This window comes from Plodia interpunctella, chromosome 14, assembly GCF_027563975.2.
Source record: "Plodia interpunctella isolate USDA-ARS_2022_Savannah chromosome 14, ilPloInte3.2, whole genome shotgun sequence".
NCBI classification, from domain to species: domain Eukaryota; kingdom Metazoa; phylum Arthropoda; class Insecta; order Lepidoptera; family Pyralidae; genus Plodia; species Plodia interpunctella.
In genome coordinates, this window is record NC_071307.1 from 5,770,212 (window position 1) to 5,788,215 (window position 18,004).

General features: G+C 31.9%; 1 protein-coding gene across 6 annotated transcripts in view; it reads right to left on the reverse strand.

Annotated features, from left to right (window-relative positions):
- RapGAP1 (Rap GTPase activating protein 1) overlaps nucleotides 1-18,004 on the reverse strand; it is a 223,226-nt gene that overhangs the window by 91,638 nt on the left and 113,584 nt on the right. For 4 of the 6 annotated variants that reach the window (XM_053755097.2, XM_053755088.2, XM_053755090.2 and 1 more), the window contains exon 2: nucleotides 9,803-9,966. The exons of the other annotated variants lie outside the window; for them this stretch is intronic. In XM_053755097.2, coding sequence (XP_053611072.1) covers nucleotides 9,803-9,903 — 101 coding nt within the window. In that variant the 5' untranslated portion in view covers nucleotides 9,904-9,966. The remainder of the gene's footprint in view (nucleotides 1-9,802; nucleotides 9,967-18,004) is intronic. 6 annotated transcript variants of the gene reach the window in all.

The window sequence follows — 18,004 nt, forward strand, 5'->3', positions numbered from 1 at the left end:
CAGCTCGTCCTTTGCCAATTAGAAAAACTTCGGAAATTCAGTTTTTCCCGGTCGATAAGTAATTTAAGTGCTCCGAATAACAAGAAAAGGGGTAAATGGCACTCTTGTTAATATTTGATGTCTGACAATGAATTTATTTTAAGAATACATTGAAATATATTTTACATAATTATTTATTTAGATGGGGTTTTGCTCTTGTGGGAAATTTAGGATAAAATGTACCTCGAGGCTGTCTCCAATCCAACTCGTCCATCAGCTCAAAAAAGAGTCTAAATTGAAATATTTATATAAACTTGGTATCCATAAAACATAAATATCATATGTAAATGTGAAAGTTTGTTTGAAGTAAGAAAGTTTGTTTGAAGTAAAGAAGGAAAAGTTTCTTCCTTGTCGTCAAAACGGAGTATGTGAATGTATTATTTTTGTGTGGAGTAAATATAAGCATAAACACTTCATTGCACCGTATACAAGAAACAAGAATACAAAGATACAAGAATACAATTTGCACAAAACAAATAGAAAGTTGTCAATGTTCAATAGACGGCCTTATCACTGGTGGTTTTCCTACCTTGAGAAAAGGAGATACCTAGTTGAAGAGAGATAAAATAATAAGACTAAGTACTTTTTGTCGCTGGCAACAATTAGCATATAAAAGTATATATAAACAAACATACAAATACAAAAACAGCTAGCTATGGGATAAATAAAATAAACCTAGATCTGATTACGCGAACGATGTTGGTCACACGTGCGCGCGCATGAATGACGCTGACTCTCGCCATGACCTTGCAGCTATCGATCTATTGTTATTTAAATCAATAACCGCAATACTTTACACTCTATTTTTTCTTACTAGTCCTAACATGTAAACAATCTTCACAGTATTTATTGTTGGTCTGCTCGAATGTGGCTTATTAATTACTAACTGCGCCCCGGGGCTCGCCTATTTATTATTCCAGGTTATATTATATACTAGGTATATGCACCAAATTTCATAACAATCCGTCCAGTAGATTTCGCGTGAAAGAGAAACAAATATACATACATCTTCATAAATTTTCGTATTTATAACATTAGTTGTATACAAAGGAACAAAAAGTAATAAAATCACAAGGTAAAACGTTGGTAGGGATCTGTAACAGTCGCCGGATGAATCAGAACTGGACGTTTAAATTCTTCTTCTTCGTGGAGTCGACCATTTTAATTGCAACTTGCAATATTATATCTGTTGCTAGCTTAATTTCTTTTTTGGAATAGAATTCTGCCACGGTCAGCTCATAAGATCTCCCAAGGTGCAAGAATCTGGACAAGATGGTAATTCAAGCAAGTGAGGTATTGTTTGAATTAAATTGCATATTGAACATATAATCTCCATACTATTGACATACCCACAGTAATCGACCATCAATATACATGACCTCGTGTAAAGTGTCGACGTCAGTCATGCGTGCGCGCATGTGATCGACATCGATCCCGTAATCGGATCTGAGATGGGAATAGACCGGATTCGCTTTAAAATTAAATTGAATTATCAAACAGTATGGACTTTCCACAAAAATACTGTCACAATAAAAAAATCTGTCACGAGTTTACTGCTAAAACGTAGGGCCGATTTTGATAAAATGTTGTAAATATATAGGTAGTTATATGACCCGATATCAAACATAAACTACCGCTCGTAGGGCTGCGGGCAAGAACTAGTATTCAAAACCCTTCAAGAGATTTAAGTCATTGGGCCAAGACGGTTTTCTTAGTTATTTAGCGCTATACAATTAATATTATATAAATTTGTCTTGTTTTTCATACAAATTGCTGCTTACTGCTGTAATTTGTCGGACACCCTAATCTGACTAAAATCGCAATAGGAATAACAAAGTAAATCATTTATTCACAAATGTGTAATACGTGTAATACGAACATATAACGAATTTCAGCTTAATTGAGTAGTTAACTTGTTAATCAACTTCACTCCATTACATTCATTAGAAATGCATGTATTCACAATTTGCATGCGAGCAAACTTTATAACTTAATTTCTTTCCAACAATGTTTATTGCGGATTTCTGGTTAGAAATTTTTCTAGGTCATTTTTCGCCCCAAAACATATACTCCATCTTTTCATTTATTTTAGATTTTGATTGTATTTTCGTATACTTTGAGATATAAGTAGTCATAATGCAAAGCAAACGATCTTGGGACAAATGCAGTGACCAAGTTGGTTACTGCATTTGTGCACACGTGTATATTCCAAATTCTGTACAGTCGACCACATTTCTAGTTACTCTAGATGGAACTTTATGTCGAGGTAATGCGAATTTGCAATGAAGTTGAGTTGGAATTGGTTGATGAGAAACATTATGTATTCGGTGAATCATCTCTCAATAAAAATATGCGTAAGTTAAATTTCCTCAAACATTATTCAAACCTAAAATTAAGATATTGAAACGGCAATTGTCTTTGTATATTTTGTTCTCACACACTTGATAGGATAATAAAGAAATTATCATTTTAATCTAAAACCATCCATTAAGTGTGTAATGTCAGTTGGTAAAAATAATATTTTGTGTTTCTCACGAGCTGTGTGCATGTTCTATTATGAATTACGTCAAATACAATCAAATCAAATATTCAGAAAGAATTCTCATTACTATAGAATTTGTATTTCTTTTTTTATCCTATGTATGGTAGATTTTTATTTCACTAAATATAAGTAACATATCATATTACTAAACTTGACCCGTTTTGTAATTGTATGTCAAGTAAGATAGTAATAAATCACTTTCTTATAACTATGTCACGGTGCATAATTATATCCTTAGAGACATAACTACATAATGGCTTTTTCTACCTTACTGTGACATATACGAGTACAAGATGATAACCGCTTTAGGTTTCGAAGCAAATCATTTACGTATTCAGAAATTTGACTTTCAAAGGCGGCGTTCTTCTTAAAGAGTGAATGATCTGTTTGATTAGTAATCAAGTAGAATTAATTCATTTTTTACAATAAATATTTCTATATTATTTACCACAAATATTACGTAAATCAAGTGATTGCTATAATGAGGACGATGTCAGCTCCCTTTATTGTAGTTGGCTAAAATTATATAAAATCTACTTGATTAGCTTTAACTCTAGAAAAACGTTGTGCTCACCATCTAATGATTTTGACACGCAAAAGTTTATTTTGTTATCACAATAAGAAGAGAAGGAAGTACTTAAACTGTCTACGCGTGCTACAATGACGTCCCGGGTAACACTTGACAATGACAAAAGCCTTTTTAAAAAGTGTCTAGTGAGTGTGAATCGCGACAAAGTGGGGAATGGAGGATATGGAAACGTTGCTTTATTTTCCAACGTGCGTCGTTGCAGACAAGGGGTTACAGTACAATATTTATATATGTAACATATTAATGAATGGACAAAAATTCACAATATCTCTTAACCTTAATTACTTTTAGAATAACGCATACAAAAGTCGCGAAACACAATGAGCACGTGTTCAGTGGATAGCCGGTTTTTGGTCGAATTATAATTTACAAGGTTGCTAGAAAAACATAGAATGCACAACATAACATAAACGGCGTAAAAGTCAATCAAGGAAAAGTGCTAAATATAATAAACTGTAGTTTCTTCTCTCTGGTAGATGGCCTAAAGAGAATAGGTGGCGACTGAGGTATATTCCATTTTCTTCTGTAGCTCTCAGTGGCATGGCAACAAAATGAGAATATCTTTCTCAAAAAACATATTATAATATATAAATAAATTATTATAAATATATAAGAACAAATCACACAGATTGAGTTAGCCCCAAGGTAATGAGACTTTTGTTATGGGATACTATATTCCATACATACATATTAGATAAACATCCAGAATTAATTGGATCAATTTTAACAGTTAGATCAAACTACAAATATATTTCTGTGTTCAATATTGAGTATGCAGAATTTAATCAAAATATGCAATACTGAACAATAAGTTAACCGAAACTGGATGCAATACAATATTGTTAAACTTCCTTAGTAGTCTGTACCAAACTTTATTTGACAGCGTTGGCGTTGCCCAAGTTTCACTTGGTCGTTGTGAAGTAAACTGGCAAAATTTAGAGACATTATTGAATATGTAACATTTTTATGTGTCAGTATATAGGTTCAATATCAACCATAGTCGAGCTCTATCCGACGAATGAATTTCACTAGTCTTGTTATACAGCTAAATAACGGCAGATAATAAATTGCGCGCATCTCCGAATCCACGGGATAATGTTAACCCAATGGTAATAAACAACTTTGACAGCTTTACGTAATACACGAACTTATGTATTCGTACAATGTAGTGAATGTCTTGCATTGTGTCGATAACGGGGACTATTCTTGCGCGTAAAATATCGCACGCGAATCGTGTTCCCGATTTATGTCGCATGACTTGATATTCGAAGTCCATTCGATGGTTGCTGTTAAGGCTAATCTTAGACTATAATTCGAAGCAAATATTATAATGATTGTGAAAGTAAATTTGTTTGCAACGCAAAATAAAGACAGTGCTAGCTTGGTGTCGACAAGGATGATATGCGTGTCAATGGTCTGATAACTAGACACGCCGATGACCGTGCGAAGTGGAAAAGATAATGTAAGAAAAGCGGACCCTGGGCCCCGACACTCAACGGATCAAGAAGTATCTTTATATCCTTCATAAGAAAAATAATTCAAGAAAAAATTATAAAATCGCAGACAAACATCGGGAGTTAAATTGCGTTAAATAATATCCTCTAAGGCTGACTCCACACATTTAAAATATTCAAAGAAGTAGTTCTCTTTACTTAAAACTGTAGATTTTTATCTACAGATTTACTAATCTGTAGATAAAAATCTACATTCTAATATAAATTTAATGATATACTAAAACGTAAATACTAAAAGATGAATTTAAATAAATAAAAAGAACTACTTCTTTGAATATTTTAAATCTGTGGAGTCAGCCTTAGAGGATATTATTTAATGTGACTTGAAAGTCAATAAAGCTATGCAGTTTAGCGTGTGGGCTGCCGAGCAAGGCGATATCTATTCGCAGTGAATCTGAACGAATATACCACGAGCGAGCAATGGAAATGAGAAATCAGCCTAAATAAAGTATTTCAGTTTAGTAAAGTCATAGAAATGCCAACTTTTAAGTGGAAATGTAGACCTGAATGATCCACACAACAACATATATGTAAGTATATAACTAGTATGTATAAACACTTACGAGTGATAGAAAAAATGATCGTTTATCGCAATTAAAATCATCAAAGAATTGTAACTACATTACGCTACGTTGCATAAATCAGTTTTTAAATTAAAATCGACTGACCACAAGAATTGAAGTAAATTATTATTAATGTAAAAATTAATTAAAGAGTAATAATTTATGATAAGAAGAAAATCATACCAGTATTGACAATTCTACAGAGTAACAAAACGGACTCACAATAATGTTTTTGATACGTCAATTCTGTAAGATTTACACTGATTCAGCCACTGATTCATAAAGAGGAAGTTTTAAATTGAAATACATAACAAAGTTATTGTATAAATTGTTGCTGTGTTTCAGATTATGTAAGGATGCACTTTGTAGTAAATCTCGAGTCTTGTTATTGTATGTGCCTTCGTTGTCATTCGTGTATTAAATATCGTATGAGTTTTCTTCCAAGTTTATTAAGTATATATGCAATTCTGTATATATATATTTTATCTTCAAAGGATCAGTTATTCTGCTCATTATCTCAATTTATGAATTTTCATTTGTAGACATTTCTCAAGCAGGCTTGGCTCGCGTAAATTTACCACGGTGACAGTTATTTTTCCGGGATGAAAGGTTTAAATATATCTGCGAAAACGGAACAGAATTTATTTTCATACAAATTTTCACCCCACATAGTCATTTTGGGGTTCAATTTTGAAAAAGAAAAGTATCGTATGTTTGAATAAGGATCTTTAATTACGTGCATACCAAATTTTACCAAAATCAGTCCAGCGGTTTAGTCGTGAAATCGGAACAGATAGACAGACAGACTTTCGCATTTATAATATACATGGCGTAAAGCACGCGTGGAACCCTTTTGATCGTGGAGGACCCTCCGTTCCTGGCAATCCTCCGAGGCTGGCGTACTCAAAATATTACGCATACTTCAGATGTGCATTCCTGCATTTATTGTGCATATTTTTGAATATAATGTTTGGTACCCGACTATTTTACTTCCTGTTAATATTATATACTAAACCGCAACTTCGCCTGCGTTAAATTCTCACGGAAATCGTAATCGTTTTCTGGGATAAGATGCCATATGTCCTTCTTTGTACTATTAACTATGTTTTGCAAAATTTAGAATACAATAATTTTGATTTGTGTGAGCAATAATTCAGATGAAATTTGGTAAAAAAATAATACAAATACATACGGAGTGGAGCACCGGGGCGCAACTAGTTTCAAACTAGAACAGAATTTAAATATTATTGTTAAATTTAACTTAGAAGTTAAGGTATAGAACCCGAGCTATCTATAATAATAAGTTATGAGCAAAAGCTAGTAAGTTCTATAAGTTCTAATTTTGAAAGCCGTTATTTGTAACACAAAACAACATGTGCCACAATCCGTAATGTCATCCAAGGTTAACAAGGATTCCGGGGTCTCCTTCCTCCTTCCTAGACTTATTAAGTTCAAGAGTCGTGAGCAGCCAGTAACATAATTTACAGCTATCGTCACTGGCGCAAACGTTGTTAAAACGGTTGTTGAGACGCGAATGCATTATTTGTGGGATCCCTTCACAGTGCAAAGTGTTACAATGTAATGTATCCTCTGTACATATATCTCTAGAGGAACATATGCTTTAGATGTTTTTAGGGTTTCATACTTCGCAAGGATAAAATGATAGAATGGAACCATTATAAAATTACTCATGCATCTGTCCGATCTTCACAGTTTTTGTTGAAATTGAACAATTTTTTAATTTAATGGTACCTAATTGTATACATATGTCAATATTAATCAGCCTACAGTAGTAGCGTATCCATAGATAAAAGAAATATATGAACGAATCTCAGAGAATGTCCCTTTCAAAAACAATCTGTTGAAGTAAATTATTCGCTTATTTTTGCTCGTTCCATAAAATTTGCATAAAAATTTAGTTTTTTTTTAATTCCTAGTACTTCCCTACATTTTATTGCAACTGAATGTACCAAATAATATAACAGAATATAAGTCTTAAAGTTAGTTATTTTTCAAATGTTTATCATTTGCAAACATTTTAATTTCTCACTTGAATTAAATACCACATTTTGATTTTATAAATACCTAAACAATATTTTGTATTAACTATATTGACTTCTGTGGTATTATTGTATGCTGATGAGAATGCAAAAACAAAGTAGTAAAAGTTAGTCATATAAGGTAAATTAATCGGATCAAAGCTTACTCATTTTGTTTTAGTTCAAAAGAACCCCATCAGCCCAATTTCATTACCTACCAATTTGTCATTGAAATACTTTCATACAAAGGGGTATAATTCGAAACGCGCGGGTGTGAAATTTTGTGTTGGTGCAAATAAAAGGAGCCGATTTTATCCGATAAGTAATGTATATAATTATAGTTATTAGTATTTAAATTACAAGTTTATAATACTAATCAGTTCTACTTATTTATGGATGAATTCGTTTAGTCCTCTTGGTTGTAGGGTGCGTTGTAATATTTGTAATATAGCTAAAGTCAATGGTCGACTAATTAATTAGTTAATATATCCGTCGACGAGCCTCGTCTAATTGAAGCATACTTAATGAGATATTTGATTGATAATATTGTATTATATTAATGCAATACTGAAAATGATAATTTATTTATTAGCTTGTTCTGGATAAATACGTACCGTTATATTTCGATTTCCAGTTCAAACGTGTGGGCTGCGACCAGAATTAAAAAATATATACATATTTCATTATATTGTTACTACATACTTTTTGTATAAGTCTTTTCCCGAGCGAGAATATGACATAACAAAACTTTCAGAAACTTCAGATTACTGTACATTATTAATTTAGCAAAAGACAAGTGATTTGTTTACAGTCAAGCACTACCTAAGGCCCAGGTTAGCGACAAAAGTGGCAAGACAGCTCGATGCTTCGCGCGCCATATCAGTATTAAAATGCAAGTATTTACTTGGCCAATAGTTTGATAACTTTGTCATACGTAGTGGACAAGAAAAATTGGAATAGCAAACCCGGGCTACTGGCGCTGAACAGCTCAAGAAGCAACTGGGGATGAGACAAGAGGATACTACTATTTAATTGTGGTCTATGTTGTCGCTGTAATCGTTCATACAGTTCAAATAATTTTACTTCATCTGGATCGTTCCACTATTTTGCCATTTTGAAAAAGCGAAAATTAGTTATTAGTAGTTAGTTTGTCATATTATTGGCCGTAAACCAACACGGTGCCGTCGTCAAAACAACAGTTTTCCAAGAAAAACTTGTAACCTAAAGTTATATAAAATATATAATAATATGTTGGGGCGATCGAGTTTGATTGTGATCCAAGACATTAACGCGATCAGCACAACTTCGCACCGCGACGTTCAGCATTTTGTTGCTTACCTAGGATGCTGAGTTAGATAGACAAAACAGATAGTTCGACGCGACTAGCGACTGTGACTTATGCGTTGGCTGTAGGGCTGCATGAATCTCATCCATCACGATTACCCATCTCTTCGGGTAACGGGTGCTACTTGCTTAACAACCGGACATTTGTCCCTGGCACTATCAGATACTTATCTCTACGATTGTCTATTGCTTACTGGCTTAAAAGGGCCATCAGGTTTGAATGTTTAATTTTTTACCCGATCTATTATTTTAGGAAAACGTAATTGTTTGGTCGAAAAAATGACATTAAATAGGAAACAGCGCATTGTGGTATCATGGTATGAGTTAAAATTATCAATTTTAGTTCTATTTCATTGTAGTCTTGTAAACAACATATTGAATGACTTAGAATAGGTTAATAAGTATTAAGATTTTAAATTAGTGAATTATAAAGTTAAATATAAATTTAGCTAGATTAACAATTATATTGCTTTTGAATTTGAATATCACATTTAAATGGCGGGTTTAATCTAGACTTCAGGTTGTCAAAAATAAAACATTAAAATAATTATGTAGTCAATTGTTTAACTAATTGATATCTCATATTACTGTTGTCTTCATAATCAGTTCATAGCATAAATCTGAAATGTTTATAACTTAATTACAATATTGTACATGTTTATTAATTTGGTTATACTTGCAAATTATTGTGATTTATGTTAAATTGAATTAGTTAGTACCTAGTTAGCCTAACTACCTTGACAGCCATAATTTTACAAGTTATTGTGTATTTTATGAAAACAATTAACAAATATGAGCATAGATCAGTTTCATGCAAATTTGGTCTTATATAAAAAAAATCATATTTAAATCCTATTTTACTATTATTATAAATGCCAAAGTTTGTGAGGATGTATGTGTGTATGTATGTTTGTTACTTTCACGCAAAATCTACTGGACCGATTGCTATGAAATTTGGTACATGCTTAGAATATAACCTGGAATAACATATAGGGTACTTTTTGTCCCGAAATTCCGACGGGAGCAAAGCCTATGGACGTAGCTAGTAAATAATAAATAAAGACAACGAACGGCACTTCCCTTGCCAAAGAATAAAACAGAAATGGGTTTACGCCCAGCTTTTTTACTGGCAATAAAATCACCTATGAAGCAGAATAAAAAACAATACATACATTAATTTCTTCATGTATCTTCTTCGCGCAGTCAGCAATGTATAAGATTCTTTTTGCCCACCCGAAGGCAGATATTTCATCTTCACTATTTTCGACTTCATTCGACTTAACACGCCACTAACACTAACTAAAAGCGCCCTTAAAGCAGTCTTCAGCAGGGGACCCTAAAAGATAAAAAAGGGTTCAGGAATTATTTACAGAAAGAAGTTCTGGCGACCATGTACAAGTCTCTACTGATTAATAAAGAGGAAATTGGAGCGGTCACTAAGTGCGTCAATAAGCTAGAAGCGCATAAGGAAATACACAAAGCGGAAAGAATTTTAATATATAAATAAATCAAAACATATTTTTAAAGGTTCATTTGTATAATTATAAACATAACAAATTACAATAATAAGCGATATATTTTAAAAAATCAACGGCTAAAGAATACTAAATTGGTTACACATTGCATGCAAATGAAGCTCAATGTAATTTATTTTAAAAGAATATTGTTTTACGTACGAAAGGAATTTAAACTACTACCAGGCTGTACAATAATAACACGTTATTATAGCACTATTAAGTCCTAACGGTTTGCAAGTACAGTCGACAAAACATCGGTCTTTAAAAAATCATTGCAAATGCGCCTTTATTACAACCACAGAGGTACAATCACGGTACTTGATCTGCGGTTGGTTATACTTTAAATAACGGTATGCGATCCCGAAGACGATAATGAGACAATCCAATCAATTCTATAAAATTACGGCCACGATTAGTATGGAAAGTGAAATAACAATCAAATGATGATTTTGGAATGAGGCAAATGTAATTCTAATGATAAAAGAATTATATTGTTGTAGGGGTCAAAACGGTGCCAAGTGATTCTAAATTTTACATGTTACTTACATACAGGGAAACGGAGATTAATTTAAATTTTCTGTTTGAAAATAATCTAGTACATGTTAAGTTCTTCGAACTTGCAATGGTCTCACTTATTGCACAATGTTCTTCCGTTTGACAAATAAAAGTAGTGAATGAAGCGGTTCTACTTCACGAAGTAAATAAAATGATATCCGATTCATGTTAAAATACATACCTATAAGTAATTTTTGTTTCTTTTTATCATCGTTATATTCCAATTTTTATATTGTCAACAAATGACTGGTAAAACTACCTCTCTTCCCATTCAAGATCACCAGCATTGCATCATTTACTTATCATTAACGTCATATTTATGACATAATTTTAATGTTATTTTGATGAATTTCCATATTCATGACACAGAATAGTTTATTTTTCGTTCTTTCAAACAACATTGTTAAAGACTTAAAATATTTAGCAGAGCATTGTGTTATAATTAAACTAAACATTCGTAACTGTTATTCCTAATTTGGCGGTAATACAACATGAGAGATAATGTGAACAGATTATAGCAAACAACGGAAGCTTATAATCAGATATTGTTAAAAATTCGTGTGAAGACAGCGTACAAAACAGTCATTTTACTAACTCGTTTATTATGAGGAGCAAAGATTAAACGGGCTTTGTACAGTCGACATCACGTGAATCTATATTTATATATTGTTGACGTTTCTATTACAACAGAAGAGGTTCATGTAAAGCAACATAATGCACGGAGATTGTACATACACGGACAGTATTTTATGGACTATATAAAGTAATCAATCGTAACCAATGGTACCAAATTGAAAGTATAAAGAAAGACTTGCGTCAATGACATTTATTATGATAAAGGAAATAGCGAATATGAACATAAACCTGAAAAGAATTGTTAACGGGTAACTGAAGATATAAGACGAACATTCAGTATATTAAATTAGGACAATGATTATCATGCATTTAGGTTAAAACTATAGTTTTCACATCTAAGATATCTTTCCAGTTTTCCCTAGTAATAAACGCCATAAAACAAAGAGTATTATAATAAACAAGACATTACGCTGATAAATCAAGTTGACCGTTATTTTTAACAAAAGTTAATTTAAACCGTGGGATAATCTAGTTTACAAAGTAATTGACCCCAAATTGCATTCCCGAAAATATTCTACGTCGATGCAAACAACGACATTATATATTTTAGCAGTGCCATTGTATGATTATATCTTTTAATTTTTATGAGCTTATTCGAAAAGAGAGTTAGTTACACATTCTCAGAAGAAATGTAATTTCAAATTGAGGTCTGTTACAAGCTTTAATTTTTTGAGAAATTTTAATTTCGATATCTTTTTTTTTTTTACTTTGATGTCGAATAAACTAATTGAAGCAACTGCAGTCTGTGGATTGTAATGTCGCAACATTCGTACTAAACAGCCAATTATATTTTAAAGGCTATCGATAAATTAATCTCAAGTTCTTAACATAAAAAAAAAATCAAAGCAACACCTACACACACCGAACAATAAAACGGTATGATTAATTGCATGTATCAAATTAGACTGTCAAGAAAATTTAAATAGACATTTCCGAAGATAATGTAAGCTACAATCGAGGCCACAATCCAGAATATTGCACAGATAGTGCACACGTGGTTGCAATAAGTATTTTATTATACTGATTCTATTCTAGAGAATACAATATCGATTGAATGTTGATTAGAGTAGGATTCAAAAGTGAGCAAGAATTGGAAGTCTTTAGAGCGCAAGAGTTGCGGAATCAAATCTGTATGAACGCGATAAAGTAAAAAACTACTGGAGTGTTATATATGATGATATATATATATATATATATATATATATATATATATATATATATATATATATATATATATATATATATATATATATTTATTATATTTATTTTATATAAAATAAATATAATAAATAGTAATATAATTAGTGTGCTTCCTAAGAAAGGTTTAGGTCTATTAGTTTATTATGGTTATACCCGAGCGAACGGACGGGCCTATGATTAATAATAAATTTCAAACAAACATACATGTTCAGTTTGCCAATACAAAATGCATAGTTCGTTCCGAGTTGTTAAATATCAAATACAATAACTGTTATATTTATTGCACATGTGCAAAGTCGACCTGACCACCTCTGTTAATATTAATTTATATGCGCCTTTCTATTTAAGCGGATATTATTACCTTTATTATTTCATTGATTGATTGTATTGTACAATATACCTGCGCAGTATTGTTGCGCCGTTCGCCTGAGCGTATCTATTTAATTTTTTTCTTATATTAAAAAAAACATCTAGAGGAGGGTGAAATAATCTTGTTTTAAGTATCTCTGGTAATAATATGCTTGTTTGAGTGTACTTTTACGATAAAGGTAATAGTATCTTGATGTCTAATATAATTATTAAAACAATTGTAAGCAATTCAATTATTTTTTTTATTTTCCCAGCAGCTGAAAACTTACGCGAAGAAGACTATTATAAAAAATTAACAACTCCTATTGCTTCATTATCGATCATAAATACTTTAGGACAGTCAAATTATCGTCGCAGCCTTTTTTGTGTCGGTAATAGTGGCGAATTTACAATGAATTTGGGATGTATTGATGTGCAATGTAAACTCCGTGGAGCAATTGCAGAATAAATCGATACCAGGAATCGGCAAAGATTGTGATTACGATTGTGAAACAAACTACCATTAGTATAATCCACATAGGGTTACCAATATAAAGAACTATATACGTCATGTCTTAACCAGTTATAAATTATCGAAAATATTTATCTCTATCACTCTTATGAAGGCCAATAAGAATGTAAAGAGGGCCGAATCAATTGAAATTATTTAGAACTCCTGTTAGTTCATTGAAATAAAACCATAACAAAAGTATTCAGGTGGCAACCCTAAATCGATGGGGTTAGAAGTCATCGTTTTATTGTTCCACGATAACAAGTTATCCAAAGTAATAACAGTCACAAAGACAGTTACAAGTTATTTATTGATATTGTTGTTATATAAATCATGGCGTTAATATTAGATACGACAGTACAAAACAAACATAGATTTTTTAAATAAGTAATAAATTTTATTATTTTTTATATTTGATAAAATGGTTATATGGTTATACTTGGTAATTAAATTAAGTATCATGATCAGATAACTACTTAATAAGTTTATAATCTTGGGATTCGATTTTGAATTAAATTTTGTGCATAACTTAGTATAACTTAGTATAGTATCTAAGTTTAAAATATGTTGCATATTTCATAAAAGCTTTTGCATTAAGCATGCCGTTTAGTGTGAAGGTACAGTTATAGTTAATATATGTTCGCCAACTAAACTATTTAGGAAATAAACTTTACAATTAGAAAGGAGTTATTAGACATAATAAAAATAGAAGATTCTGAGAAATGGTTAAAAGAAAACAGCTCTACAAGTCACTTCCGAATGTTCATTGGCAAAAAATATACGAGCAAAAATTGCTAACATATAACTGTCGATAGCAGGTACATCAAAATGCATTTATGTAAATCCGTGTTACGCTTACGACTCATGAAAAATGTCTATCAACGATTGGCTACCGGTTTCATACTTCACTGTAGATTATACAATTTACTGATACACTTATTAAAAAACAGAGTTGCTTTTAACTGACAAACCCATCAAATATTGGTTTGATCTAGGCAGGTGAGATACCCCAACACATCGTTGGAGCGCCTTCCACCTGGATCTAGCAACCTTTGTCGATATGGAAATGTATTATAGGTACAGGCACCACATTTGCAAACGGTGTCAGAGCTGTGGCCTTTACAAATGTGGTGCCTCTCTTCAACCATGGCTAACTTACTGTCATGCCCTGCGTATTCTACAACCTGTACAGACACTGAAAGACCTGTATGAAGCCACAGATATTGCCGTATTAGTGGCGTCGTAAGGTCCTAACAAATTTGGCCTAGGCCGACATGCTAAGAAGAAGACTTATTAAATCTATTTTACCATTGGTCCGGTGAATTTTACTGCTCTGTATTAAGATATTTTGAACCATTTTCGTTCCTTCATAAACGTTATAACTTGTGCCTACAATATTTTTTGCTTTTAGTTTTAAAAAAACGTTTTATAAAATCGGTTAAGTATTTATTAATAACAGAAATACTTACCTAGATAGATTGGGAAAGAAATGTTCAGTTTGAGAAATGATGTCAAATATTTAAAATAAACCAAACGTGAAAGGAGATCGCTCCGGAGGGAATTCTACAAAATTGTATCGTAAGTCTCCGGTATCCTAAACAAACCAAGCTCTTGATGTACATTATAGAAGTCAGACCACGCAACAGACGTGTCCCAAAATTATCATCTTTCAATACAATTATTCATTTACGACGCCCGCGCGATAGATAATCGACACTTATAATAATTCAACTAGTTCTAGTACATTTGCCGCCCCCGGTATTAGGTCATCTAGAAAGCCCACACAACTCGAATAGTTTGGCAAAACGGCATGCACTTGATAACTGCCACTCTTAGGATTCAACCTCAAAAGGAAAAAACGGACCTTGATAAAATCATTCTATATCATATCATAAAATATAGTATCGTTGAGTTAGTATCCCATAACACAAGTCTCGAACTTACTTTGGGGCTAGCTCGATCTGTACGATTAGTCCTAATATATATATATATTCGTCTGTCCGACCTTTGAGGTGAAATTTAGTACGCGTATGGAAATTATAAATTTCAATTCAATCGATTATTAGTTTCGGAGAAAATCAGCTCCGAAGATCTTAGACCGACAGATGACCGAAAAAGCAAACACTTCGATTTATTTCTGCAACGATGGATTTAATAACTGCTATAAAAACCGAAATCATTGTAATCGAAATCGAATGTAATCTTTATTATTCATTGTATAAAATACCTATAAAATATATTTTATAACGACAATTTTATTGTCATTATATTTACCTTTTTTAAAGTAACGGTGAGCTAAAGATCTAGTCTAGCTAAAGGTCTCATATTATAGATAACATCAAGTCAATCAGATTTTGAGCAAATGCTATAAGGTATCGATAAAAAATTGAATCGATTACAATGCGAGCAGTAAAGCCGGAATGTAATCAAGATTATGCCATCAGGAAAATACCGCAATGATCAACATCATAGATCTTGTTTGTAGATAATAATAGTTGGTTATACTCGATGAATCAGTCAGCGCATAAAATGCACGCAAACTATTCGACTTTCACTTCAAACAAAAGAAAATATCTTAATAATAAATTAGAACTAATTGAAATAACGATTAATAAAAATAAGAGTAGTCTATTAAATTATTTTTAATGCACTATAAAATACGTGAAAAATGACATGAATTACTGTTATTTATTATAATATTTGTTATTTACTGAGCAAAGATCTATAATAATTTTGATCTAAATTGAGATTATGATTCGCGCCCAATTTGTCACAAATCAACTCCCTTTGAATTTATTCGCGCAATAATTTTGTACCACAAATAATCATATTGAGACCAAAGATCAATCATTCTGTTGCTAACAAAGATATTTGTTGCAAAATTATACTGATATAAATCTGGTTTATCTCATACGTTGCGATAAAACTTGATTTCAAGTGCACTTTTAAATTAAATAAGCATAAGATGACAAGAATTGATGATAGCAATGATTCATGAAGTAGCTTCATTGTCTAATTAGAATCAAGAATGTATTCCCAAAGACAATTTGCTTTACACCAAATAAAATATACTACTAGTGCCGAAGAATGTAATTACATCGTAATATTAGTATAACATAACATTTTTAAGTGCAGTTAATTACAAATAAAAACAAAAAGATATAAATATATCTTTGTGATATAAATATTCTTAGTGTTTTTATACTAGTACGCTACAGTTTTATTTTAACTTCTTTGGTAAGTTACGTTTTGGTAAATAACGATCTTTATTCAATTTTATATAATACTAGATGCGCTCCGGGCCTTCACTCCCGCGGAAATTTCGGGATAAAAAGTACCCTATGTGTTATTCCAAATTTAATAACAATGTGTGCAGTAAATTTCACGTGAAAGAGTAACAAACATACCTACAAACATCCTCACAAACTTTCGCAATCTGCAAATGTTGGCATCACAACCTAGTATAGCAAGTGAGCAATATGTGTACTTTCGCACACAATGTACCATAAAAGAAAACCTCATTAGTGTTATTAAAATTCATATAGGAAAAGCAACATATGAAAACCTACTATTTTATAGCTCGGCAGATTTTGCAAATTTTTGCATAGCGTTGGCAAGTCAAAGTGCAGGATTATACATATTGCTTGGCTTAATCCAGGCGGTATATGTTTAAATACAAGGCAAACGGCTCCTACGCGATGCAGCTGTCATAAATCTAGGACTAGTCTAGACAGCACTTTACGCTAACTGAGCAGTTACAGTGCAACGAACAGTAAAATTCGTTGCAAATGAAAGCAAATGGTATAGGGATATACTTAATACTCTATGTACTCGTAGACGCATAGTACTATACTCGTAGACATAGTGATGAAGAAATTAGCAATGAAATTTGTAAACATGGAAACATTATTTTACCACTTTCAATAATAATTATTAGGTATTTATATCAAAAGGAGCAGATAGAAAGATACCAGAAGGAAAAAGCGAAGCAGTCTAGCAGTAACAACTATTAACTACGAAGACTCCTTCAGACAAAAAGAAAGATATAAAATTGATATCTGCAAATTTACTTAAACATTCACTTTGTAATAGAAACGTCATGAATATTTCAATACGTAATTAACTAGCTCGTGAATTAATTGTAGCATATCATCTAGTAATCTTACCCCTGTCAACGGTTTCAAGTGCCACTTGACATTGAAATGGAGGTATTATGGCAGTATAAAGTTGAGTGTACACTGAAGAAAATTACCGTCATTTAGGTCGCTTATAAGTTTTGAGAATAAAGCTTAGCTTTTTATATAATTTTATATTAAATTAATCACTTTTTTTTGCATCGAATGAATTTATTTTGATTAGAAAGCTGTAAGAAAGAAACTACATAGATATTAGCTATACTATCTAGCTTAGATATCGTAATTTACTTATTAAATTAAATATTAATGATTTTTTATGCTTAGCTATTTGATATTATGCAATATTATTAGTTAGTTTCATTATAACAGGTTATATGATAATACTCGCCTACCGCTGGTTGTCTTTACGTAGATCATCTTTCAAGTTTGTCGCATCGTATGGCAATCTCTTTGTCATATTTGTTGGCTTTT